Here is a 27,277-nt window from a genome sequence, read left to right on the forward strand (position 1 = left end):
CCCTTCATGTAAATGTGCTTTATTTTGCTCTTATCTGCCCCCTATTTTACTGCATTTAATCCTGTACTTCAGAATACTGTAATCTGCCAAGTGTTTAACCTGTAGTACTTTGTATTTAATCACATCCTGATGTAACTATAACTATTTAATCATATCCTGATGTAACTATCACTATTATCTGCTGTATTATTGAATTGTGGTTTGTCACACTTGTACTTTGCTTGAACAAAAGTTATTGTATTTCTTGCTCTTATTGTATTACTTGTATTGTAACACTTGAAATGTATTTGCTTACGATTGTAAGTCGCCCTGGATAAGGGCGTCTGCTAAGAAATAAATAATAATAATAATAACATTAGAAAAATCCCCCCAATTAGTTGAATAGTTTCACTAAAAGAAGGAGGGGTTTTGGAACCTGGAGGAAGATCGGCATCCAGATATGAAAGAATATAAAGAGAGGATTGAATCACAGCAAAATATCAGCTCAGTGACAGAACTTTGTTGTTACACAGCAATCTACTGAACACCATCATGCTCTCAGCACTCAAGGTAATTATTGCATTGAAACTCTTAGAAATGTATGCATTTTTATTTTGTATTTTACTATTATTATTATTATTATTATTAGTAGTAGTAGTAGTAGTAGTATTAGTAGTATTGGTAGTAGTCGTAGTAGTAGTAGTAGTAGTAGTAGTCGTAGTTGTAGTAGTAGTAGTATTTTCTGTCATATATCATATTGATTTTATTTAATTTTTTTCCCTTTTTAAATTAGTTTCAGAGAACCTCGAGGCACTTTTCCTGCCTGCGACTTCTACATAAATCTGCAGTTGAAGGTAAACATTTTTTAAAAAGCTATTTAATTAAAAAAAAAACTGTGTAAATAATGTCAATTTTAAGGATTTCATACCATCACCAATTGAATGGACCCAGTTGACTTTAAGTGTTGTTATTTTAGTCCATTATTGTAGAGTTGATGCTCTGAATACTAACGTGAAGCACAGGCAGAGACTGACCTGCTGTTTGTTGTCCTGCAGTGCAAGAAAGGCCTGCCCCAGAGAAGACAATCACCAGCAGTTTTGGAGGGTTCATCCACTTGGTGCACCCGGGCCAGCTGTCAGACACTGTGCTGCACCGCAGTAAGAGGATGATCCTGGACAGCATCGGGGTGGGGCTGCTGGGAAGCAGCTCTCATGTCTTCGAGCTGGCTCTGCAGCACTGCCAGGTAATCCTTCAGCTGACCTTACACTGGGCTATGGTACAGAGGGCACACAGGCTGCTGACCTTAGTGGCCCCAAAGGTAACAATGCTGTCCTAAAATGATGGCCAAAGAAGTGGGCCCTGGCTGTACAGTTTTAATATCAACCATTCCTTCAGTACTTACCCCATTTTTGAAAAGTTTCTTTGAACAGTCACCATTCCAATTGAGGTTTGCATTGTCAAACCAGGGTGATGATAATCAAGAATTTAACTTGCTTGTTTCCATCTTGTTTCCAAGAATGTTGAGACCCTATAATGATCTGTGATTAACTCTCTTTGCAGCAAATGTATGCTCCGGATTACATCAGTTCAGTCTTTGGTCGAAGGCACACAAGACTCTCTCCCTGTCTGGCAGCCTTTGTCAATGGAGTAGCGGTAAGTCAGTGTATTTGTTGGCTGGCATGTTTTAATGTCAGGTTTGTTTACACAGTGCTCAGCCCTTTCAAATTGTAAAAATGTAGTCCATGAAATGAGCACATTCTAGCAGCTGACGAGCTCTGCAGCTCGTGTCTGTGGCTGGTCATTTCCTCATTACACTTCCTGCAACTAATTTCCATGAAAACACCTCTTGAAATACAGCATTCCAAAATGATACGCTTAAAAAAAAAACGACAATGTAAATGTAAATGTATTTATTAATTTAAAATTTAAAATGAAGTAAGCACAAATTAATCCAAACATAAAATTATCATGAACAGAGGCTGGGTTGCCAATATTTACTATCAGTATATACAGTACACAAATCAATAGATCTTGTAAGAGATGATGTGTTATTATTTCAACATAAAATAGTTTAAAACGTTTGTTTTATCTCTAGTTTTAAGTAATTGTTTGAGAAAAGCAAACAAGAGCACTTTACAGGTTACTTAGCAGATGATTGAGGAGTAGTTCTATGAGAAAGTCAAAGGAGAAAAACTTCTGAGATCTGAGGCAAAACATTTTCATAATGCAGAAAATTAAAAAACAATGTAATGCCTTAATTGTGTAAATATAATACTTAAATAATTTAATTTGTTCATTATACTGGATATATGCCCATCAGGGAGTGACTGTATTCATGACACATTCCATTTATCCTGTTCTTTTTCTTTTTTTTTTGAAAAGTGAAAGCTCAGGTTTGTATTCATGTCCTTGAGTTTCTTTTGTAGAAAGATGGGGCACTGCCAGGCTTCCTCACAGTCAGGAATGTCAGTGGAGATCACACTGTACCAGGTGCTTACTGTGCCCGCACGTTCTTCTTTACAGGTCCATTCAATGGATTTCGATGATACCTGGCACCCAGCCACCCACCCCTCAGGGGCAGTCCTTCCTGCCCTGCTCGCTATTGCTCAGATGTTACCTGGCAACGCCAAGCCCAGTGGGATGGACCTCCTGCTAGCCTTCAACGTGGGCATTGAGATTCAGGGTCGGCTCATGAGGTTCTCCAACGAAGCCCAAAACATCCCCAACAGGTGAGGAGAGTGCTGCCGAACAAACTTGGCACAATACTGTAGTGTGTAGGAAGTGTGCCAATATTCTTCCAGCATGAATGAGACAGTGTTTGAATTTGAAGGCAAATCTTAATCTGTTTTTGGGTTTTTTTTTAGCCTCACAGTGATTATGTTGTTTTTATTGGAAATTATTATTACACTTTCCTAGTAAAATAACATGTTTTTTAGAAGGCATGATGAGAAACGTTTGTCTACCCGAGGTTGTTTTTAAATCAGAATTTTAAAACCATTAAAAGCATATATAATGTAAAATACTCTCTCAGTTACCAGGATGGTCATGCCTGTGTTTCTCCCTTCAGGTTCCATCCCCCGACTGTAGTGGGCCCTCTGGGTAGTGCTGCTGCCTGCTCCCGTCTGCTTTCCCTGGATCGCTCGCAGTGTTCAAACGCCTTGGCGATTGCTGCTTCGCTGGCAGGGGCTCCCATGGCCAACGCTGCCACTCAATCCAAGCCTCTTCATATTGGGAATGCAGCCCGGCTTGGTCTGGAGGCGGCACTGCTGGCATCCCGGGGCCTGGAGGCCAGCACACTGATCCTGGACTCGACCCCAGGCTGCGTTGGCTTTAGCGCCTTCTACAACGACTACCTGCCTCAGGCACTGCCCTCCCCGGTGGAACAGGATCCCCGCTTCCTGCTGGAGGACCAGGACATAGCCTTCAAGCGCTTCCCTGCACACCTGGGGATGCACTGGGTGGCAGACGCCGCGTGCTCAGCACGGGAGCATTTGGTCAACACTGTAGGGGGTTTCCACCCCTCTATGATCCAGAACATCCTACTGAGAATCCCCCTCTCCAAATATATCAACCGGCCCTTCCCTGAATCCGAGCACCAGGCCCGACACTCCTTCCAGTTCAACGCCTGCACTGCTCTGCTGGATGGCAAGGTCAGTGTCCAATCCTTCAGCCCAGCCTTCCTGGACCGTCCTGAGCTGCTCAGCCTCCTGAGCAGAGTACAGGTCGAGCACCCCCAGGACAACCCTGCCAATTTCAATAAGATGTACGCAGAGGTGCTGGTGACCCTCACAACGGGCGATGTCTTGAAGGGTCGTTGCAACACCTTTTATGGATACTGGAGGAAGCCACTGAGTCGTGACAGTCTGCTGAAAAAGTTCCGGGCCAACGCTGGGGCAGTCCTGCCAGGAGAGAGAGTGGAGGCCATCATTGATGCCGTGGAGAACATAGAAGACATGCAGGACTGCTCCCACCTCACCATGCACCTGGAGTGAAGGGCTTCATGACATCCTTTGATGACATACACTTGAAGAAAACAATATGAAATGATTGGGGAAACGATCTTTATGCCATTTGTGTTTTTTTTTTACTGTATTATTATTATTATTATTATTATTATTATTATTATTATTATTATTATTGTTGTTGTTGTTGTTGTTGTTCTTGTTTTATAGTGCATAATTTTAGTGATTAATTACCAATCATACTCAATTGTAAGTAAAGCACAGTTCACATGGATTATGCAATGTATATACTCTCAATTCTGCTAGCACTGTAAATCTCACTATTGCTCTATTTATCGAATTCTTGTTATTTTATTAATTTTTATTATTATCTTTTTTATTATCTTTTACAAAGATTTATTGTGTGTAATTTCAGACTTTTGTATCGGAATTGCAATACTGTTGATTTGTGTAACAGGTCACTAGTTCGGAAGATATCATACGTCAATTCAATCAATTAAATCATCAAATGTGAAATCAATGTAATGCCCCAAGTGTGCAAATATAATACAAATGAATCAATTGTAATTGCTTTGGTGTTTATATTTTATTTAATTGAAAAAGATTACTAGTTTACAGTGTTTAAGGTGTACAATAATACAGTACTTGTACATTGTTAAGTGATATAAATGTATTGTATATACTGCAGATAATAAATTGGTAAAATGAAGTGTTCTCTTTTGAAATCAATTGCCCATGCAAGGGGATATTTCCTTTCGTCTCCTTCAAATTACATCAATAGACAAACTGCAGTGTGAGACTACAATGAGAAACGTACTACTTTAGGTTACAGAAACCGTCCATGCCATTTTATAACCAAATATCATAGCATACTGATACAATCTACAAGAGAACTATTAATCGGAAACATTGGTTATTTCATTTTCTTTAACTTCTATTTCTGTTCACATTTGGCATTGGGGGCAGCACAATAAAAGTTAAAAATATATGACAAACATTATTTGTTATTGGAAACAGTCTCAGTTTAAAAGAAAGAGAATACTTGGTGGGTTTCATGAGGTACTTCCACAAGAATGCAGGTCTGCTCCTCTCCTGTTCTCTCGTGGCAAGGAAAACAGACCTCGTTCACTTTATTGACCACAGCTGAATTCAACAAGAGGTTGCAATTGAACAAACTGTACCCAGCACTCCTATAAACAGAGCAAGGAACACGGAAAATATGTTTTGCAGCGGCCTGAATTCAAGAAAATGTTGGAACAGTTGTGTCAATACTCATGAAACACTGACAGCACATGCTTTTTAATTAATCAATAACAGTAATAAATAGCCACCATTGACTGCCAGGACTTATTCAATGTTGCAAGTCCACGTGTTGTTAAAATTATTCTGGAGGGGGCCATTTCACATATTGTAAGGTACCTGCATTTGAGACCCCATCTCTACAGGGGGTCCTCTCCTGCTTTACTTTAATACACCTGGGTGGTCCTGTCCTGTAGTTTTGTATGTTAGCAATTTGGAAGAAACACAGCCTACACATCTACGTAAGCAAGAACCAGCAACAGTAAGACGGAGTGGAGTGGGACATTGAGCTTATAAAATCTGTATTTTATAAAAAGAAAACCAAAAATAATAACATTTTAAACTTCAAATTAAGTTTTCTGTAAACTTATGGGATCATTTTTAATATTAGTGTTTGCTGCCAGCTTCTACCTAACCTAGAATCATCTGTGAATGTAAATAACCTGTCAAACTTCCCCATATAAGTCTTTCCTCACCTAACAAAATAGTTATCTCCCCAGAAATCTCCCCAATTTCAGGTGTGGTTTATCCCTGAGGGATAGAGGTTGATCAGTTAAGAGTTGGAGCTCTATTTGAGCTGGTGTAATTTGTGTCTAGCTGGTGAAACAGACAAATGCAGGGTATGCATTGACATGCATTCAGCAACAAATGATGTTATTATTGTATGATTTAAATGTATTGTTTGTGTTGATTTAGAACGGGTGATGTTATTATTGTATGATTTAAATGTATTGTTTGTGTTGATTTAGAACGGGTGATGTTATTATTGTATGATTTAAATGTATTGTTTGTGTTGATTTAGAACGGGTGAATGTTTGTTAATGTAAAAACCCCATCCCCCTAAACTCGTGCAAACTCGTCATCTCCAGATTGATTAAGTGTTTGCTAATCCGGAGATAACCACATCTATAAAAACCCGCAGCATTTGCTGACCTGGGTGGGTGCGCAGGAAGGAGGAGCGTGAGCGAGCGAACAAGCAAGCAAGCAAGTGAAGGAGAAAATATCAAAAGAAAAGAGACAATTGCTACTTGTTTGGTGGAGGTATTTGTGTTTATTTGGCTCTGTGAGCAGTGTTTTTTGTTGGATTTTTTATTAATTTGTGTAATAAATACACGCACCAGCGCTTCAACCTGCAGTACCCGTGTTCGTGTGTCAACTTCCTGATCTGGGGACATCACTTATTGCAAATTTAGAAACACAATCTTCTGTCAAATATAAACCACAAATGTCACTGACCTCTTCCAACCGAAAGAGCTGCTATGACACTGCTCTGGCTGCCACACGATATGACATAAAAGTTGAATAACGTTAATAGAAATTACTGGAGGGGAAACAAATTAGTTTAAACACTTGAATGAATTCCAGTGAAGATAAATAGTTTCTGTTGGAATAACTGTTTCTTCCTGATTCAAGCTTATACTATTCTCTCAACTAGTCTTAAACGTGACGCACCCCTAGCAAAGACTAACAACAGCCAGGCTGTGATTTTTCTAAGTTTTAAAAAAATATATATATTTAACAATATCAGCAACAAACATCCCGGCTACAGCTGTAAAATCTAAATTGTATAACTGGATAAGCTGTAAGACCTAGAAGTATTTCGGCAAGAAAATGAGGTGTTAGTATCATGGTAATGTATAATAAATTGTATGTGGAAAAACATGTTGTCTTCTCAAGATGTTAGGCAGATGTACAGACAGAGAGCTCATGTTTCCAGATATATGCAGAACTGTAAGTGTGATACACATGGGCATGGACAGACAGACAGCCAGGTATATCCCCAGTCCAATTCTTCCATACAACACACATTGCTGTTTCATACCCATGACTTTCTTGTCATGTTAATAGACTTTCCTCCCCTGTCTGAACCCCCTCTCATAAAGAAAGATTGACTTCATTTAACATTTCCACGCATCTTTACCTGGTTTACCTGGGTGCAGGTGCATTGCAGAGAAATGTAATCCTACACTTCCTCATATAGGGATATATATATATATGTAAATGATGAGATGCATTCAGGGGAAGGACACCCACCCAGTGAAGGTATGCAGGACTCTCCATTACACTTCCTTTACAGTATTTCCTCAAACACCCTTCTAGTATGACATGCATGCTGCCCTGCTACAATCTGTGCCTGATTTAAAAATCCCCTTTCTAGACCCTTGCCATTTCCTGAACTGGACCAACAGTGGTGCTCATTTTTTCTTAAGTAAAGAATTTGTTAACCATTTGGAAAACAAACAAACAAAAATATCCCCAGACATTTCCTTTACCCTTCTTTCTCTCATTTTCACCTCTTCATTACACTTGTGTTTATTTGTCATCCTTCCTTTTCTTTCACTTTGCTTCATCAATGTGTTATTTATTTACTTATTTTAGTTTATGTTTCCTTTAAACTTTATGCACTTCACAAACTAGACGCCCCTCTTAGATAATTTGTGCACCTAGTCTGGGGAGGGCTTGTTTAAACTTCTCCTTTAAAAAGCCAACAGGATGTAATGACTGAAATTATTTAATTTGCAAAGTGAATCTAAGCAACAAGGAGAACACAAGATTAACACTCTCTTTTATATTGTATTATGGAGTCTATTTTAAAAATGTTAATCTAGATTTTTCACAACTTTGTCACACTGTATTTGTAATGTTAATACTGTAAGTAAATCCCAGCTGGGTTAACACTGAGTTAAAGAGCAGGGGTATTTACATATGTCACTCTTTAGATCATTGAAATAGACTCCTGGGTGTGTTTTGCCTCATTCACGATTGCTTTTTCTGCTTTGATCATTATGTATTTATCAGGCTTACTAACTAATGTTTCTCAAAAAGCTCAGAAAAAAAACCTGAATTTCTGAACTGAGGTTTAACCTATGGACTAGAGGGATCTTTATTTGACTTTAATGCCCTTTTTGAAGAGTTTTAAAGACCACAAAACTTCTATTTTAAATCTAACAGGCCAGCATATGTGTTGCCAGAGACCCAGATACCATCATTACATAAGCACACAATGTAACCTATAATACCAGTAAAGCAAGAAAAACTGGGTTTTCTGTAACTGCATAAAGTTTCCTTTTTGTCATACAAATTATGTACATCATAATAGCATCTCTAAAAAAAACTTAAAGGAAATTGAATTAGGTGTGAATAGATGAAGATGATGTCATATAGACAGCATAGCTAGGGGCACACTTATTATCTCATAAGCATGTTAGTGCTTTTCTTTTGTTTTCTATTTTTAAATTTAAATGGTAGATTAAACTAATCAGACAGGTGTTATGCAACGGATAACCATAAATCAAAATGACAAACATCAACATACTAGTTTTTTTTAACGCAGTAATACTTTAGTTTCTCTTTAGTTTCCAGAATTTGGGACGTTATCTAAAAACCAAATCGGCCCAGAATTTGGGACATTATCTGAAAAGCAAAGCGGCCCAGAATTTGGGACATTATCTGAAAAGCAAAGCGGCCCATAATTTGGGACGTAAATGAAAACAGGGGCAGTCTATATGTAAAACTGTGATTGCATTAGCGATAAACTAATGTATCCTCTAACAAAACTGCAATAGTGTATACATGTTATATTAAAATATATCACAAAAACGATTATAGATATATGCTACTTGAAAGAAAAAAGTACACCACCACAGAAAGACAATTCTTACATTCGTGTATAACATGATAATTCATATAAAATAATCACCCTGTGACGGGGGACTGCCCCGTCTTTATGATCATGGTTGGGACTGGCAGGGAGGGGGTTAAAATTCCTCCCTGCCAGGAAAACATGTGAGAATGTGGCTGGAGCCCCAATTGAATAATTGGCAATTACTGGTTGATTGGGATCCAGCCACAGGGGATAAAAGCCAGGGGAGAGGCTCTGGCTGGGAGAGAGGAGAGTTGGAGAGAAAGAGAGTTGTAAGAAGAGTGTTTGGTTTGTTCAGTGTTTTTCTGTTTGAATCCAGTGAAGGCAAGGCCCAGCCTGGAAAGCTTTATTTTGTAAGTTTTTGGTTTTGTGTTGTTTGTTTTGTGTTTTTGAAACCTTTTTGTTTGGCCCTTGTGCCTATTTATTTTGTATTTTTGTTTATTAAAAACTTTATTTTTGAACTTCAACTGTCTCTGAGTCTCAAACCTCGGTCCATCCTGTCACATTTGGTGTCAGAAACGGGATAGCGCCACCTGGAGGCTCAGAGCAGTATTTTTTTTTTTTTTTTTTTTTTTTGGAAAATGGGGAAGAAAAGCAGACAGCGGCAAAGGCAGGAGAAGCAGCAGCCGAAGAAATGTAGGCTGCTGCAACAACAGCCACCCCAGCTGGAGGACCCAGCCAGTCTTTTCCCCTGGTGCTCCTGGTGCGGGAAGGAGGATCATCAGTGGAGGTCCTGTCCAGATGGGCTACCAGCTGACTGGTGTGGGTACTGTGAGGTGGATGGCCACAACTGGGCAGGATGCCCCCACAATCGGGACCAGGAGCAGCTGCAAACCCCGTCCTCGGCAGCCACCCCACCACTTTCTACATCACCGCCTTCACCACCATCCCAGGAAATATGGGACTGGTTGATGCACCCTGAGGCAGACCTCTCCCACGACCTCCCCATAGTTATCAACACGCTGTGGCGTCGAGATGGGGGGAGGTGGGAAAAGTGGGAGGAACAGCATCACCCGGCGTCCTTCGCAGAGCTGGCCCTGATGGTCATTAATTACCTGGCGGTAGATATGGGAGACGCCCCAATCATTCCAATAAAGAAGGTGGAGCTGTCGTCCCGAGAGCCAGAGAGGGGTGAGCCATCGTCCCGAGAGCCAGAGAGGGGTGAGCCATCGTCCCGAGAGCCAGAAGGGGAGGAGCCGCTGTCCCGAGAGCCAGAAGGGGAGGAGCCGCTGTCCCGAGAGCCAGAAGGGGAGGAGCCGCTGTCCCGAGAGCCAGAAGGGGAGGAGCCGCTGTCCCGAGAGCCAGAAGGGGAGGAGCCGCTGTCCCGAGAGCCAGAAAGGGAGGAGCCGCTGTCCCAAGAGCCAGAAGGGGAGGAGCCGCTGTCCCGAGAGCCAGAAGGGATGGAGCCGCTGTCCCGAGAGCCAGAAGGGATGGAGCCGTCGTCCCGAGAGCCAGAGAGGGGTGAGCCGCCGTCCCGAGAGCCAGAAGGGGAGGAGCTGCCGTCCCGAGAGCCAGAAGGGGAGGAGCTGCCGTCCCGAGAGCCAGAAGGGGAGGAGCTGCCGTCCCGAGAGCCAGAGAGGGGTGAGCCGCCGTCCCGAGAGCCAGAAGGGGAGGAGCCGCCGTCCCGAGAGCCAGAAGGGGAGGAGCTGCCGTCCCGAGAGCCAGAATGGGGGCCGCTGCCGTCGCCCAGAGAGGGGGAGCCGCTGCCTTCGCCCAGAGAGGGGGAGCCCGAACGTCCACAGCCCGAGAGGGAGGAGCCCGAACGTCCACAGCCCGAGAGGGAGGAGCCCGAACGTCCACAGCCCGAGAGGGAGGAGCCCGAACGTCCACAGCCCGAGAGGGAGGAGCCCGAACGTCCACAGCCCGAGAGGGAGGAGCCCGAACGTCCACAGCCCGAGAGGGAGGAGCCCGAGCGGGAGGAGTCGGTGCGTCCACGGCCCGAGCGGGAGGAGTCGGTGCGTCCACGGCCCGAGCGGGAGGAGTCGGTGCGTCCACGGCCCGAGCGGGAGGAGTCGGTGCGTCCACGGCCCGAGCGGGAGGAGTCGGTGCGTCCACGGCCCGAGCGGGAGGAGTCGGTGCGTCCACGGCCTGAGAAGGGGAAGCCCACAGGCCCAGGGCTGAAGGGACCTGCAGGGGAAGAACAGTCGGAGCTGCCGTTCCCGCCTCCGCCAGCAGAGGGAGACGAGCTGCCGTTCCCGCCTCCGCCAGCAGAGGGAGACGAGCTGCCGTTCCCGCCTCCGCCAGCAGAGGGAGACGAGTTGCCGTTGTTCCCGCCTCCGCCAGCAGAGGGAGACGAGTTGCCGTTGTTCCCGCCTCCGCCAGCAGAGGGAGACGAGTTGCTGTTGTTCCCGCCTCCGCCAGCAGAGGGAGACGAGTTGCCGTTCCCGCCTCCGCCAGCAGAGGGAGACGAGCTGTTGTTCCCGCCTCCGCCAGCAGAGGGAGACGAGTTGCCGTTCCCGCCTCCGCCAGCAGAGGAAGACGAGTTGCTGCTGTTCCCGCCTCCGCCAGCAGAGGGAGACGAGTTGCTGTTGTTCCCGCCTCCGCCAGCAGAGGGAGACGAGTTGCCGTTCCCGCCTCCGCCAGCAGAGGGAGACGAGCTGTTGTTCCCGCCTCCGCCAGCAGAGGGAGACGAGTTGCCGTTCCCGCCTCCGCCAGCAGAGGGAGACGAGTTGCTGTTGTTCCCGCCTCCGCCAGCAGAGGGAGACGAGTTGCTGTTGTTCCCGCCTCCGCCAGCAGAGGGAGACGAGTTGCTGTTGTTCCCGTCTCCGCCACCAGAGGGAGCCGGGCCGCCGTTCCCGTCTCCGCCATCAGAGGGAGCCGGGCCGCCGTTCCCGTCTCCGCCATCAGAGGGAGCCGGGCCGCCGTTCCCGTCTCCGCCACCAGAGGGAGCCGGGCCGTCGTTCCCGTCTCCACCATCAGAGGGTTCGCTGCTGCTGCCGTCGCCTCCCGAGGGTCCGCTGCTGCTGCCGTCGCCTCCCGAAGGTCCGCTGCTGCTGCCGTCGCCTCCCGAGGGTCCGCTGCTGCTGCCGTCTCTTGGGGTCTTCGGGGATCCTGCTTCACCTGGGGTTGCTAGGGATCCTGCTTCGCCTGGGGTCGCTACACTGTGGCCGGAGCCCCATGGAGGGGAGTTGCTGGCCATGAAGAGGGGGAGGGAGGTCAGGAGACCAGCTCCCCCAGCGGCACTTTCATGGCAAGATAGTGTGTTGCCGGAGCCCCGGAAGAGGGAGCTGCCGGCCACGAAGAATTGGGTGGTGCCGGACATCCCACCATGGCCACCCCCATGGACACTGTGCTTCCCCCTCTTCCGGGACTGAGACTGAGGGGGGAGGTGGCCATTTAGGCCATGTTGTGCTTCGCACAAGGGGGGGGATATGTGACGGGGGACTGCCCCGTCTTTATGATCATGGTTGGGACTGGCAGGGAGGGGGTTAAAATTCCTCCCTGCCAGGAAAACATGTGAGAATGTGGCTGGAGCCCCAATTGAATAATTGGCAATTACTGGTTGATTGGGCTCCAGCCACAGGGGATAAAAGCCAGGGGAGAGGCTCTGGCTGGGAGAGAGGAGAGTTGGAGAGAAAGAGAGTTGTAAGAAGAGTGTTTGGTTTGTTCATTGTTTTTCTGTTTGAATCCAGTGAAGGCAAGGCCCAGCCTGGAAAGCTTTATTTTGTAAGTTTTTGGTTTTGTGTTGTTTGTTTTGTGTTTTTGAAACCTTTTTGTTTGGCCCTTGTGCCTATTTATTTTGTATTTTTGTTTATTAAAAACTTTATTTTTGAACTTCAACTGTCTCTGAGTCTCAAACCTCGGTCCATCCTGTCACACACCCATAGTTTGTTATATCAGTACAGCGTAATACCACATTATATTTTAATGGAAAGGTTGTGGAAAGCAGATCTCTCTCTCTCTCTCTCTCTGATCACAATGTTAACAATGCCTGCAAGCTTTTCCACTCGTGTGACGACATATTCATGTGACAGACATGGACCAATCAAAACGCGAGACTGTTATACGGTTCCATCCCAAAAACCGGGCCTGTGTCATAATACCTCCTTTTCTTTCGACAAAAGTGTTTATCCTGCGACTATAGGACAGTATTGGTCTGTGTTGGAGATGCTTCCCAACAGTAATAAAATGTGACACAAACACAGCCTAAAGTTTGAGGTGCTGAAAAAAAATTATAACCAAAGGCACCGCTGAGATTTGAACCCAGGATCTCCTGTTTACTAGATAGGCGCTTTAACCATCTAAGCCATGATGCCCTGCAGCACGCAATGCAATGTGTGCCAAAGACCTGTGAAATGAAAAGTATCAGGACATTGACTACTGTCGTTCTCTACTACAATGCACGGCTGTAAAATTAAGCGCGCGTCATTTCTGAAATTAATCTGAAACACTTGAAAATGCGCATTACTTGTTATTAAACATTTTCTGATCTCAGATATCGGAATCTGCATTGTGTTTTATATCTATAACAAAAACATTGCCAATGTAAAAAAACAAGTTAGAAAAACGCAACAGCCGTTTAAAGGGGTGATATCAAACACAAAAGCCCATGTTAGGAAAAGCAACTAGGCCAATCTTGTCAAGCATCAAGCAAATAGGCACAATTGGAAAGGTGCTGGAGCCCAAGATTCACACAATGCTTGCTTCTAACTTGGCGCCTTTTTTTGATCGCTTCGCTCCACTTTATCGCTCCACTTGAAATGCTCTTTGTATGACTTGAAGTGACTGAGACACACTGCCACACACATTATTATTATTTGTTTATTTAGCAGACGCCTTTATCCAAAGCGACTTACAGAGACTAGGGTGTGTGAACTATGCATCAGCTGCAGAGTCACTTACAACTACGTCTCACCCGAAAGACGGAGCACAAGGAAGTTAAGTGACTTGCTTAGGGTCACACAGTGAGTCAGTTGCTGAGGGGGGATTTGAACCAGAGACCTCCTGGTTACAAGCCCTTTTCTTTAACCACTGGACCACAAAGCCTCCTTATATAAACAGTTTATGTAAGCCTCCTTACATAAACTGACATACACACACACTGAGACACACACAGACACAGTGACACATACACACACACTGAGACATACACACACACACACACTGAGACACACACATACTGAGACACAAACACTATGAGACCCACACAGACACACTGAAACACACACACTGCGACATACACACACACTGACACACATACACACACACACCGAGACACACCTACACTGAGAAACACACATACTACAACACACCAGTCTCAGTGTGTGTGAGTGTGTCTCAGTGTATGCCTCAGTCACACACTCACACACTGAGCATTTCAAGTGGTTTGAACTTGCAACATGACGTTCTTGAAGAGCACACGACCTTAACCTGCTGCGCCACTGCGCATTTCAAGTGGAGCGAAGCGATCAAAAAAAGGCGCCAAGTTAGACGCAAGCATTGTGTGAATCTTGGGCCCCAGCACCTTTCCAATTGTGCCTATTTGCTTGATGCTTGACAAGATTGGCCTAATTGCTTCTCCTAACTTGGGCTTTTGTGTTTGATATCACCCCTTTAAACGGCTGTTGCGTTTTTTCTAACTTGTTTTTTTTACATTGACAATGTTTTTGTTATAGGTATCACTTCTTTTTTTACTTCATCAAATAATGAATAAAGCGAGGGAAAGATATTTGAGAATGTGTATGGTAAATAGACAGACAGACATTACAAGAGAGTAATAAGTAGAGTAATATAAGAGTAATGAGAAAAGATTTGAAAGTAAAATAATGGTAGAAGGGACTTTTGGACAGTATTGAAAGTGTAAACATTGTATTCTTATAGTTGCATGAGTGGTGAAAACAACATGTCTATTTTGGTAGGTATTGATATATTGATATTTACGTAGGTACAAAACTTCAATGTTATAAATGGTTCAAAAGGTACATATGTATGTCAGTGCTAAAGGGTAGCATACAAACACATTTTAATGCTGGAAAAAAAAACATTATTCGCCTTGATATAGTGGTGTTATGAACTTAGGCTAAGGCATTTGTAAAGCATTAGATCTCTTCATAAAAGGCCATATACATTTTGTTTGCATTTCTTGGCCATGGTTTGACTTCAATAAGTGCATCATTTGCATGCACCCATTTTCCAGTAGCACCCACAGCAAGAACAGACACAAAGTGTCCTGAAGTAACACCCTGTCCTTGGTGTATGATAATGGAAGCTAATTGGTAATTCCTGTTGTCCACAGTAATTGTGCTCTTCTGCACAGCATTAAACTTAGCATTGTATCTTTGTAACGGTCCCGTCTGGTTTGGTTTCCCAAAGCATAAGTTGGACTGCAATCAGTCTCCCTGCTGATTGAATAAGTTCAAGTTTCATGATTGGAGAAGTTTTGCATTGCCTGCATTTGCTACCAGGAATCATTGCCCATTTGTAATTTTATAAATTAGTTCTTCCAAACACATGGAATCTGTACCAGCATGTACATGTAGAGGATAAATATGCAACACCTCTCGGTTTGATGAGCAGTAGCTACATGTAGTACATAGAATATCATGACTTATTGTTACTGAAACCATGCGAGATACTTCAGGACAAATTTCAGACAATTAGGTGAGAAACTCTGCAACATGTTGCTGCTCACCTCTATTGAAAGGTTCTCCTAAGAAGTGACAAATATCCACAGTAGTTAGAGATGCAGTGGATGGCAAGTGATCCTATTTGTGAACAAAGCTCCTGATAGCCTCTTGTTGACTGTGTTTTAATGAATCCTTCAGAGGTTGCAAGTGAAGAAGGCACTAATTATTTGTAAAGAGTTTGCAACACACTGCTTCGGCTCCCCATCATCAGTAACTTGAAAAGTTCACAGCAAATACCTCTCGTCGTGACTTCTCAGACTTGTAGGTCATTTTCTTTGTCTGTGGGTACAAACAGATTGATACATTGTGATAGAGATATTGTGGTTGCGAAAGCACATGGTCAGGGTTGCGAATCAATGTGCACAGTCTCTGTAATAATATAAAGGGTGCGCTTTTAATTGAATGCAGTCGGGCCACCGCCAAGAAATAGACATATCTACATTTGATTAATGAACAGTAATAGAGTGGTTTTAATCGGAATAATAATGGGCAATAGAGTAAGTTGTGCGGTGCACGCGTGGGTTTGAATCGTATCCTCGTCGCAGTTTTTTTTTAAAATTATTATTACTGTTTCTCGTTCTCTTTTGACAAAAGTGTTTATCCTGCGACTACAGGAAAGCATTTGTCTGTGTTGGAGGTACTCCCCACCAGTAACAAAATGTGACACAAACACAGCCTAAACTTTGAGGTGCTGAAAAAAATAATAACCAAAGGCACCGCTGGGATTTGAACCCAGGGTCTTCTGTTTACGAGATATGCGCGTTATCCATCTAAGCCACGGCACCCTGCAAAACACAAGAAAATGTGTGCCAGAGACATGTGAAATGAAACGTATCAGGGACGGCGCTATAACTGTCGTTCTCTACTACAATGCAGGACTAAAATTAAGCGCGCGACATTTCTGAAATTAATCTGAAACACTTGAAAATGCGCATTACTTGTTAATAAACACTTTCCGAGCTCAGATATCGGAATCTGCATTGTATTTTATGTGACCGATTGTACCCTCGTGGTCTGGACATATGACATTTGGTAGTTCACATGATCAAAACATATGGTTAAATACAGGTCCCAGCAAGATTTGAACTCGGATCGCTGGATTCAGAGTCCAGAGTGCTAACCATTACACCATGGAACCGCTGCGGAACAAACGGGAGAGGAATGGCTGTAACATCCTCAGCACCCAAGTGTAAAATCCCCTACTGCTGACAACCCCTGGACCGCAAGGCGTTCTCCCCGTTCTGATTGCACACAGTCCTTCAACAACATCCATTTCTCCAGTTTGAATCCAAAATGCGACGTTTTAATCATTAATATTACAGACCTTTAGATATTGATGATTTAGATATAGGTATAAACCTCCTGGACTGCAGTGATGTAGCATTGATTAAGAATACTCTAGAGGCGAATGTCTCTGAAAGGTGTTAGTGAGGGCTGTGCATCATGATTATACAGTGCCATACAATTGTGTGCTGGTGCTCATACTGTAGGACTCAATCAGCTCCCGTTACAGTAACTGCTCTATTGACACACTACTGTTGGCATGCTCTGTAGGGAAGTTATACAGGAATATCTGAAGTTATACAGGAATATTTCTTATTAATACCACTTCACAATTCATGGCATGTCGTTTCTTTCTTTTTTTTTGAACATGTTCATTTTAAAGACAAGGAAAAATGCAAGGATATTGGATGCAAAATTGGTAGAAATGATTACTCCTTCATTTAAATAAAGCAATACATACTAGAACACTACAATTAATGACATGACCAGCAGGGGTGTAGCTGTAAGCTCATTTGTACCCAGCTTGGAAGGGTTAAAAAAAATCACCTGATCTGACAGATCGCCTCCTGGTCGATCACATGAATGATACACGGATTGGTCAGTGAATCCATTGTTCATTATGTTTAGTTAAAGCGGAAGAAATTTCTAAAAAAAAAAAAAAAAAAAAAAAACTCGACATTTTCAAGACACATACTGCAAAGGACTTTGTGAAGGACACATGAAGGACTTTATGATTTTAATATTAATGTGCATGCAAATAAAAAACAATCAATTCCATGAAACAATCAAACACATTGCAGGATGGAAGCAGTATATCTCTGACCATGTTGATTGGATAGCAATGGGTTCCAACACATTGAGCCATCAGTGAACCCTCTGTTTAGACCTGATCTCAGCTGAGTGACTCTGTGCCATTCCCAGGTGCTGTCAGTTTGTGCACTGTGTTGATATGAGATTCCTGTCACTGTGGGACTCAGGGCGCAGTAGTACAGTGCAGTGTCTTTCATTTTAGTGGAGGAGAGCTTCAGCTCCACACGTTCGTTTATTCTCTTTATCAGCTTCAGCACAGAACCGAAGGTCTGAAGAGTCCTCTTTGGTTGTCATTCCAGAGTCATAAATCAGGAGGATGTATTCCAAACCTTTTCCTGGATTCTGTCGATGCCATTGGAAGCTGTTCACTACGCCGGTGTAATTGAATGAGAGGCGAACACTCTCTCCCTCTCTCACTTGTTCATCATCTTCACATGATGGAGTAATTGAGTTTCCAAACCTTCGGCCTGTCGATGTAAAAGACAAGGTATTTTAATTTCAAAACAAGCATTCAAATTGATGGATGTTCTCCACTGAAATATCTGGGTCTTCAATCAGCTCATGTGTGTTTGATATTTGATTCTGCAGTACAATATGGAATGTGATTAATCACATTATAAACCACTGGAAAGCCAGGCTTTACATGCCAATATGGGATATGCAAAAATGATGTAAAAAAAATCTATATTGTATTAGCTACGTTTTTCTCAATATATCTGGTGCTCTGGCAAACTAAATATAACAGGCTGGTTTAATTGTATTCTTCAAATAAACTTAAATAAGTCAATACAAAGTTTCCAGCTTTCTAAAGTGGTATATATGACTCTTCAGCACTTACCTGACAGAAGTGCCATGATAAGGAATGTGATGAGCAACAACATGACTCTGTGAAGGATAGCAACTCCAGCTTGAGTTAAACTAACGACTGCATGCAGATTGATTCCTTCTGTGACTTTCTCTGTTAGCTGCTGTTCTTCACATGATCAATGTGTTCTGCTAACAGTGTTGGTGCTCAAGTACTATACCTGTGCAAAGTTTGTGGTATCAGAGTTATGTGTATGAGAGCCTCATCTGACTACTATACATAAATACAGAAAGAATAGGTGCTGTATGTCTAAGCTGATCAAAACACCGTAACCCTAACCCTAACCCTCATCTGACTACTATACATAAATACAGAAAGAATAGGTGCTGTATGTCTAAGCTGATCAAAAGACTATGAAGGTATTTCCACATAAAGAAAAGGCCAATCACAAACTATTCCCTGACTACAGCTGAATTGAAGTGTTTGCAAAGTGTTTTTTATACAAATGTACCACTTTTTAACAACAGCAGAAAACAGAAACTGGTGTGTGCATGAGCTATACATGTACAGTTGTTAAAGAGCAGTACAGCACTCATAAGAAAATGGTACCTGCATGGACTGTGGTTAACACATAACTGTAAAACACCCTCCATAGCGTGATTCAACAACACAATCTGAGAGGGGACCATTTTCTAAAATGACAAGTCTGGTTCCCTTTCAATTCGAAGACGACCACCAAAACATTACTTATGGGATATGCCTGCCTATTGGTAGGTATTTACTGAGCTCTTTATATCAGAGCTGCCGATAGGCCCCTTCCTGGGGTGACGTCTTCGGTCCCACCTGAGTGTTCCCCTGCATTCATGCTGAAAGCTGGCTTGCTGCTTTCATGGAATCTGCGGTTCTAAAATAAAGCCTCTTTCTTTTCCTTTCCTCGCTTGCAGGCTGTCTTCTTACTGTCTGTCGTATGTGTGCGACTGCCTGTGCTACTAACAACCAAACGAGCAAGATGGGCTGAATGGAACATAAGAAAGTTTACAAACGAGAGGAGGCCATTCAGCCCATCTTGCTCGTTTGGTTGTTAGTAGCTTATTGATCCCAGAATCTCATCAAGCAGCTTTTTGAAGGATCCCAGGGTGTCAGCTTCAACAACATCTGGGGAGTTGGTTCCAGACCCTCACAATTCTCTGTGTAAAAAAGTGTCCCCTATTTTCTGTTCTGAATGCCCCTTTATCTAATCTCCATTTGTGACCCCTGGTCCTTATTTATTTTTTCAGGTCAAAAAAGTCCCCTGGGTCGACATTGCCTATACCTTTTAGGATTTTGAATGCTTGAATCAGATCACCGCGTAGTCTTCTTTGTTCAAGTCTGAAGAGATTCATTTCTTTTAGCCTGTCTGCATACGACATGTCTTTTAAACCCGGGATAATTCTGGTCGCTCTTCTTTGCACTCTTTCTAGAGCAGCAATATCCTTTTTGTAACGAGGTGACCAGAACTGAACACAGTATTCTAGGTGAGGTATTACTAATGCATTGTAAAGTTTTAACATTACTTCCCTTGATTTAAATTCAACACTTCTCACAATATATCCAAGCATCTTGTTGGCCTTTTTTATAGCTTCCTCACATTGTCTAGATGAAGACATTTCTGAGTCAACATAAACTCCTAGGTCTGCCCCTGAGATCAGGATATTGTGCAGGTGTCTCCACTCCCTCTCTCACTGTGCTCTCACTGCACAATAATACACAGCTTCACAATCCAGCAGCTCAACAGCACTGATGGTTAGAGTGCTGGAGAGCTTCTCTTTATTCACAGTCATGTTGAATCGTCCCGAGGTTTCAGTTGTAATGTAAGCAGTCAGTATGATGTCAGGACTTTGACCATGTTGCTGTTTATACCACTGCATGCTGTTGTAGTTAGAAACACTGATTGCAATTCATTTCAGCGCTCCATCTTTTATTTGAATAAACATGTGGAGTCTGATTAATCTGTGAATCTCCATAGACAGCTGTAAGAAAAGAAGAGTAAAGAATGATTCTTGTGTTTCTCAATAATAATGATGTCTCTGTGCTAGCCCCCATTGAGACCCTGTTTTCAATGGTGCATCTCCAGTGTGTTTGTGAATATCACTCACCCAGACTAAAGACAAGCAGAAGAAAAGATCGACTCATGTTAATCATTCTTGAATTGTTCCACCCAGTGGTAGAAGTGCTTGTGACAGACAGACAGCCTGAGCTGTGGGTAAAGCCATGCACAACATCACCTCACAATGAGGCAGTGATTGGCTGATCTGTCTGAAGCACAGGGAACAACTGGTTGGTAACTGATTTCCATTACACGAGAGTAGATGTTAAAACTTCATGCTGATTCGAACTTGGCTCTCGCCAAGATAAGCACCAACTAAGACGCAGCTTTACAGTAAACTAATGTGATCCATCTGTCTCACCAGCATAGAGTTCCTGGGTGTACAGAGGGGATGGCTGTGTGAGGAATCATACTGAGACACTGAAGAAATACAAATCAAGTTTGTGTGTAAACACTGCCATCTACTGGTTCAAGCTTTTAGTGCATCTTTTTTTCATTTATTTGCACTTAGGATTTTCATGAATACTGACATTTCTAAAAGCTTCACTTTTTTGCATGGAATGGTGTTGCTTTACTCAACTGCATCTAGAGCACTGTGTGACATCAGCATTGGCCCCATGAGAGAGGGCAGAGTCTATTTATGAATGTCAGCTGTTTCACCTCCTTACCCACACAAGCAGGAGAGAATTCAGAGCTCTCTCCCGCCCGCGCTGTGTAACACTGTGCCTGCCCTGTACAACAGTAAGACACCGAGTCCTACAGTGAAGCGGCACTCTCATCACTCTCCAGTCTGTGTAACACTGTGCCTGCCCTGTACAACAGTAAGACACCGAGTCCTCCAGTGAAGCGGCACTCTCATCACTCTCCAGTCTGTGTAACACTGTGCCTGCCCTGTACAACAGTAAGACACCGAGTCCTCCAGTGAAGCGTCACTCTCATCACTCTCCAGTCTGTGTAACACTGTGCCTGCCCTGTACAACAATAAGACACCGAGTCCTCCAGTGAAGCGTCACTCTCATCACTCTCCAGTCTGTGTAACACTGTGCCTGCCCTCTACAACAGTAAGACACCGAGTCCTCCAGTGAAGCATCACTCTCCAGTCTGTGTAACACTGTGCCTGCCCTGTACAACAGTAAGACACCGAGTCCCCCAGTGAAGCGTCATTCTCATCACTTCGAAAGGAGTTGAAACATACCTGTGGGACTGCAGAGTGAGAATGGGAACCGTTATCATAAGCTGTAACTAGCCTGGTCCATAAACCACACTGAAGATGTCGGTGAAAGTGAAAAGCTGTTATTTACAAAGTAGAGGTAAGCAATACAGGATTTGACACCGTGTTAATACTTTGCAGTCAGATTTATGAGGGAAAGAATGAAAGAAATAAAAACACAAAAATACTGTGAAAAATGAAAACATAAAAAACACCAAATATTTTATAATACAATGTATTTACGGGAAATGTACCGTGGCCCAGAAGTGCAAAACACAAACAATATATATATATATATTGTGGGCACAAAAAATATGTGAGGACACAACCACAATACAACGAACGTCTCACAACACCACATAAATAGTTTGTCACAACGGAAATGGGGTCATTTATATGACAAGGCAGTCAGGAGACGTGTACACTGAAGGAATCCTTGCCGTCGCTGTCAGTTTCTGCATTGAGCTGTGGAGAGTTTCGTCACTGTGGGGTTCAAGGCACAGTAGTAAACCGCTGTGTCTTCAATTTCAGTTTGGAGAATGGAAAGGGAAACACGCTTCTTTACTTTATCAGCGCTAGCAGAGAATCGCTGTTTAGCGAATTCCGCATAGCTACCTTCCCCTCCCGTTTCTAATAACAAAACAATGAATTCCGGGGACTGTCCGAGATACTGTCGATACCACTGGAAAGAATAAGCTGACACATTATAGCTGCATTCGAGATTAACCGTATCTCCCTCCCGGGCGCAATGCGACTCCGATCCCGCTGTGATGATGGCATTTCCAAATGTGTTACCTGTGAAGATAAACAGAATGTAATTAAATGCGTTTGAATACTCCCTTTAGTTACAATTTTATGAAACATATCTACTCTTCAAGTTAATAAACCACAGTCTAAACGACTAGGTACTCTACTCAGCATATCTATATATATATATATATATATATATATATATATATATATATATATATATATATATATATATATATGAGGAGTAGAGATGCATGCAGATGAACTGCACATGTATTGTCATGAGATTGTATTTTAAAATGAAAAGTGCTAACATATGAATACTATTGATCAATCAGAATGAACATTGTTAATATGGATGAAAGTCAACCGATGTATTGATCTTTTAAAATACTGAGTGGACCAATTTACCTGGAAACAACGATGATAAAAATAAAACAATGAAAAGCATGTCAGCGAGTTCGGTGCCTGTCACACGGGAAGAGTAGACTTTGTTACTTCAATTCAAGATGCTGACAATGTAGGCAGATTGTATGTCACATTTCTTTATGAACTCCTAAATCATAGGGGCGTGAATCAGCTGTACAATGAATTAAACGTCGTTAGCGCCACCTCCTGGTCAGAAATGTCTATTTGAACAGCAGCTATTGCTTCAGTGTCAGGTGGTTTCGCCCGTGGAGACACAGAGAAGCAGGGCTGTGTATAGAACTCGATGCATCATTGCATTCTCCATGCTCCACTCGTGGCTGATGAACCCCTCTCTAGATAACGGGTGCGAATGAAAGAGTTCGTTTTTAAACCTGTGTTTTACTTTGCTCAATGACACACCCCTTTCCAAGTTGGCATATGTACAGCAGTTAACATATTTCTTAAACTATTTAGACCGGGCCATACAAATACAATGTGCCTACCTTGTGTAGTTTGTACGGTTGCCCCGCTTTTGGCAGACAGATTTATTTTGTATGTTAAATAACTGTTTCATTACCTTGTGCCTAACACTGAGCGAACTTTAAGTCTGAGAAGAGCAATGCGGGAAGACTGTGCAATGCGAGCCAGCTGTGGTGCTGAAATGTTGCGAGACATCTACTAACCGTAAACCATGAATTGGTTTAATCAGAACAATATAAAACTTGAAAACGGCACTCTGCTGAAGAGTGGGGTTACAAGGAAGTTAGCCGCTGTTCATTTCAAATACTGCACACACACACACACACACACACACACACACACACACACACACACACACACACACACACACACACACACACATATACAGACTTGCTCAAATTTGTTGGTACCCCTCCACAAAAAACGAAGAATGCACAATTTTCTCTGAAATAACTTGAAACTGACAAAAGTAATTGGCATCCACCATTGTTTATTTCATATTTAATAGAAATCAGACTTTGCTTTTGAATTTTTATTCAACATAATATTGTAAATAAGAAAACAAATGAAAATGGCATGGACAAAAATGATGGGACCGCTAACCTAATATTTTGTTGAGGCAATCACTGCAATCAAACGTTTTCTATAGCTCTCAATGAGACTTCTGCACCTGTTAACAGGTAGTTTGGCCAACTCTTCCTGAGCAAACTGCTCCAGCTGTCTCAGGTTTGATGGGTGCCTTCTCCAGACTGCAAGTTTCAGCTCTTTCCATAGATGTTCGATAGGATTCAGATCAGGACTCATAGAAGGCCACTTCAGAATAGTCCAATGTTTTGTTCTTATCCATTCTTGGGTGTTTTTAGCTGTGTGTCTTGGGTCATTATCCTGTTGGAGGACCCATGACCTGCGACTGAGACAGAGCTTTCTGACACTGGGCAGTACGTTTCGCTCCAGAATGCCTTGATAGTCTTGAGATTTCATTGTGCCCTGCACAGATTCAAGGCACCCTGTGCCAGGCGCAGCAAAGCAGCCCCAAAACATAACCGAGCCTCCTCCATGTTTCACTGTAGGTATGGTGTTCTTTTCTTTGAAAGCTTCATTTTTTCGTCTGTGAACATAGAGCTGATGTGACTTGCCAAAAAGCTCCAGTTTTGACTCATCTGTCCAAAGGACATTCTCCCAGAAGGATTGTGGCTTGTCAATATGCATTTTAGCAAATTCCAGTCTGGCTTTTTTATGTTTTTCTTTCAAAAGTGGAGTCCTCCTGGGTCTTCTTCCATGGAGCCCACTTTCGCTCAAAGAGCGACAGATGGTGCGATCAGAAACTGACGTACCTTCACCTTGGAGTTCAGCTTGTATCTCTTTGGCAGTTATCCTTGGTTCTTTTTCTACCATTCGCACTATCCTTCTGTTCACTCTGGGGTCGATTTTCCTCTTGCGGTCGCACCCAGGGAGGTTGGCTACAGTTCCATGGATCTTAAACTTCTTAATAATATTTTCAACTGTTGTCACAGGAACATCAAGCTGCTTGGAGATGGTCTTGTAGCCTTTACCTTTACCATGCTTGTCTATTATTTTCTTTCTAATCTCCTCAGACAACTCTCTCCTTTGCTTTCTCTGGTCCATGTTCAGTGTGGTGCACACAATGATACCAAACAGCACAGTGACTACTTTTCTCCATTTAAATAGGCTGAATGACTGATTACAAGATTGGAGACACGTGTGATACTAATTAAAGAATCTAATTAGTTTGAAATATCACTATAATCCAATTATTTATTATCTTTTCTAAGGGGTACCAACAAATGTGTCCAAGCCATTTTAGAATATCTTTGTAGAATAAGCAATAATTCATCTCTTTTCACAGCTTCTTTGCTTTATTCTATGACATACCAAAGGCATGCAAGTATACATGATAAAATAGCTTTTAATTTCATCACTTTTCAGGAGGAATCAAGCATTATTTCAACGAGCTTTAAGGGTACCAACAAATTTGAGCACGTCTGTATATATATTGTAAGACAGCGGGTTGTGTGAGACAGCAGGGAGGGGGTTAAAACCTCCCTGCGAGAGAAACATGTGCGGAATGCACCTTTTTGTTTGATTGTGTTGCTTTATTGTTTCATTTAATTTTCTAATTGATTTGTTAATTGTATTATTGTTTAGTTTAACTGTTTTATTATTTTAATTATCCCCTGCACCTGGGAAGTAACTGATAATTGGGACCAGGTGCAGGGTATTTAAGAGGAGCAGTAAGTCTGCTCAAGGCTGCTGAGTAGAAGGAGGCAGAAGGAAGGTGCTCTGCTTCCGAGCAGTCCTGAGAGTAAGTGCTTTGTTAAGCGTGTTTGTTTTGTGTGTCAGGTAAACGGCTTAGCCGTCCTGCAAGTTAGTCAGGGAAATACCTGTTCAGTAAGTGCTCCAAACGGAGTTAGGTGTTTGTTTGTATTTTGTTTTATTTTTGTGTTTATTAAAATATAGCGCGTCAGCGCTTGAAAACGCCATTTCTGTGCGCAGGGTCGTATTTTTAAAGGGGCACGAACCCGAGTGAGTGCAGCTCGTTTACTATATATATATATATATAAAGCAAGGGTTTAACATTGAATTACATACCACTATAGATTTCTTTTTTTTAAAGTATGTCTCGATCCTCAGATTGTAGATGATGCAAAACTTTTGGCCATAATTGTAATGTTGAGCTCAAATGGAATACAATTAATACAATTACGAATCCATTATTACTAATTATCATAACTGAAATGCAGTGATAATAATTAGTAATAGTTTATAATGAATTTTATGAAATGTATTACATTTGTGCTCCAATCAGCTTCCAACATGTTTGTCTAAATAAATGATGATATTCTGTATTAAGATTTGTTAATATAAATATAGGATCTTGTGGCAGAGTGTCCCGCCCCTTTGTTTATTATGGCGAAAGCCAATGTTATTTGTTATTTTGTGTTTTTAAAAACCTCGTGAGGATGCGTGACTGATCAGCTACTGAATTATTTAACTAGCTGACAGTCACGCATCCTTATTAAACTTGTGCAGACTATGGCACAAGGGGGGTAATAGGATAATTAATTAATAGCTATTTAACCCCTCGGCCAGAATATAAAAGCCTGCAGCTGTCTGTGCTCAGGGTGAGAGATGTAAGAAGAGAGAGACGTAAGAAGAGAGACATCACTGCAAGCCACCTGTTCACAGATGTACCATAACTGCACATATTAAAAAGCAAATCACGAGCAGATAGTAAGTCTTCATCTTCGCTTGTGCGTGCAGGACAGGTGGGGTTGTAGGAGGCTGTGTGGTCCAGTGGTTAAAGCAATGGGCTTGTAACCAGGAGGTCCCCGGTTCAAATCCCACCTCAGCCACTGACTCATTGTGTGGCCCTGAGCAAGTCACTTAGCCTCCTTGTGCTCTGTCTTTCGGGTGAGACGTAACTGTAAGTGACTTTGCAGCTGATGCATAGTTCACACACCCTAGTCTCTGTAAGTCGCCTTGGGTAAAGGCGTCTGCTAAATAAACACATAATAAAGGTCTGAGAGCTGTGAGTCTCGCTGTGTACAAGTCTATCTCAACACATGAGAGTTGTGAGTCTCGCTGTGTACAAGTCAACCTCCACACATGAGGTACTACAGTGCCACCTGGTGTTTACAGCTGCAGAATGTATTTGACTTGCTTCTCTGGGTCCTGACGGTACCACTGCAGGTCTATGCTGCTGGAAGCTGAACGGGTGCTCTGTATGCTGTCTCATCTCCTTTTGCTGGGCTGACCTGATTTTACTGAAATGAGTGTACTGTACCGCCACCTACTGGCTGAAAATATTATTATTATTATTATATTATTATTATTATTTATTTATTTATTTATTTCTTAGCAGACGCCCTTATCCAGGGCGACTTACTATCGTAAGCAAATACATTTCAAGTATC

General features: G+C 42.7%; 1 protein-coding gene, 1 long non-coding RNA gene and 1 other non-coding gene across 3 annotated transcripts; 2 read left to right on the forward strand and 1 right to left on the reverse strand.

Annotated features, from left to right (window-relative positions):
- The first annotated feature begins 491 nt into the window (after positions 1 to 491).
- Positions 492 to 1,062, forward strand: LOC131739426 (uncharacterized). Its single transcript, XR_009330521.1, has 3 exons — positions 492 to 549; positions 773 to 833; positions 1,035 to 1,062. It is a non-coding gene; the product is annotated as an uncharacterized LOC131739426 (long non-coding RNA).
- Position 1,063: 1 nt separating this feature from the next.
- LOC131739425 (cis-aconitate decarboxylase-like) lies at positions 1,064 to 4,650 on the forward strand (the record flags this gene model as incomplete). Its single annotated transcript, XM_059033391.1, has 4 exons — positions 1,064 to 1,222; positions 1,540 to 1,632; positions 2,503 to 2,708; positions 3,047 to 4,650. Coding segments are annotated over 4 exons (1,383 nt in total), but the record flags the coding sequence as incomplete, so codon positions are not given.
- Positions 4,651 to 16,575: 11,925 nt separating this feature from the next.
- Positions 16,576 to 16,647, reverse strand: trnaq-cug (transfer RNA glutamine (anticodon CUG)). Its single transcript has one exon. It is a non-coding gene; the product is annotated as a tRNA-Gln (tRNA).
- Positions 16,648 to 27,277: the final 10,630 nt, after the last annotated feature.

This window comes from Acipenser ruthenus, chromosome 11, assembly GCF_902713425.1.
Source record: "Acipenser ruthenus chromosome 11, fAciRut3.2 maternal haplotype, whole genome shotgun sequence".
In the NCBI taxonomy this organism is placed as follows: Eukaryota; Metazoa; Chordata; class Actinopteri; order Acipenseriformes; family Acipenseridae; genus Acipenser; species Acipenser ruthenus.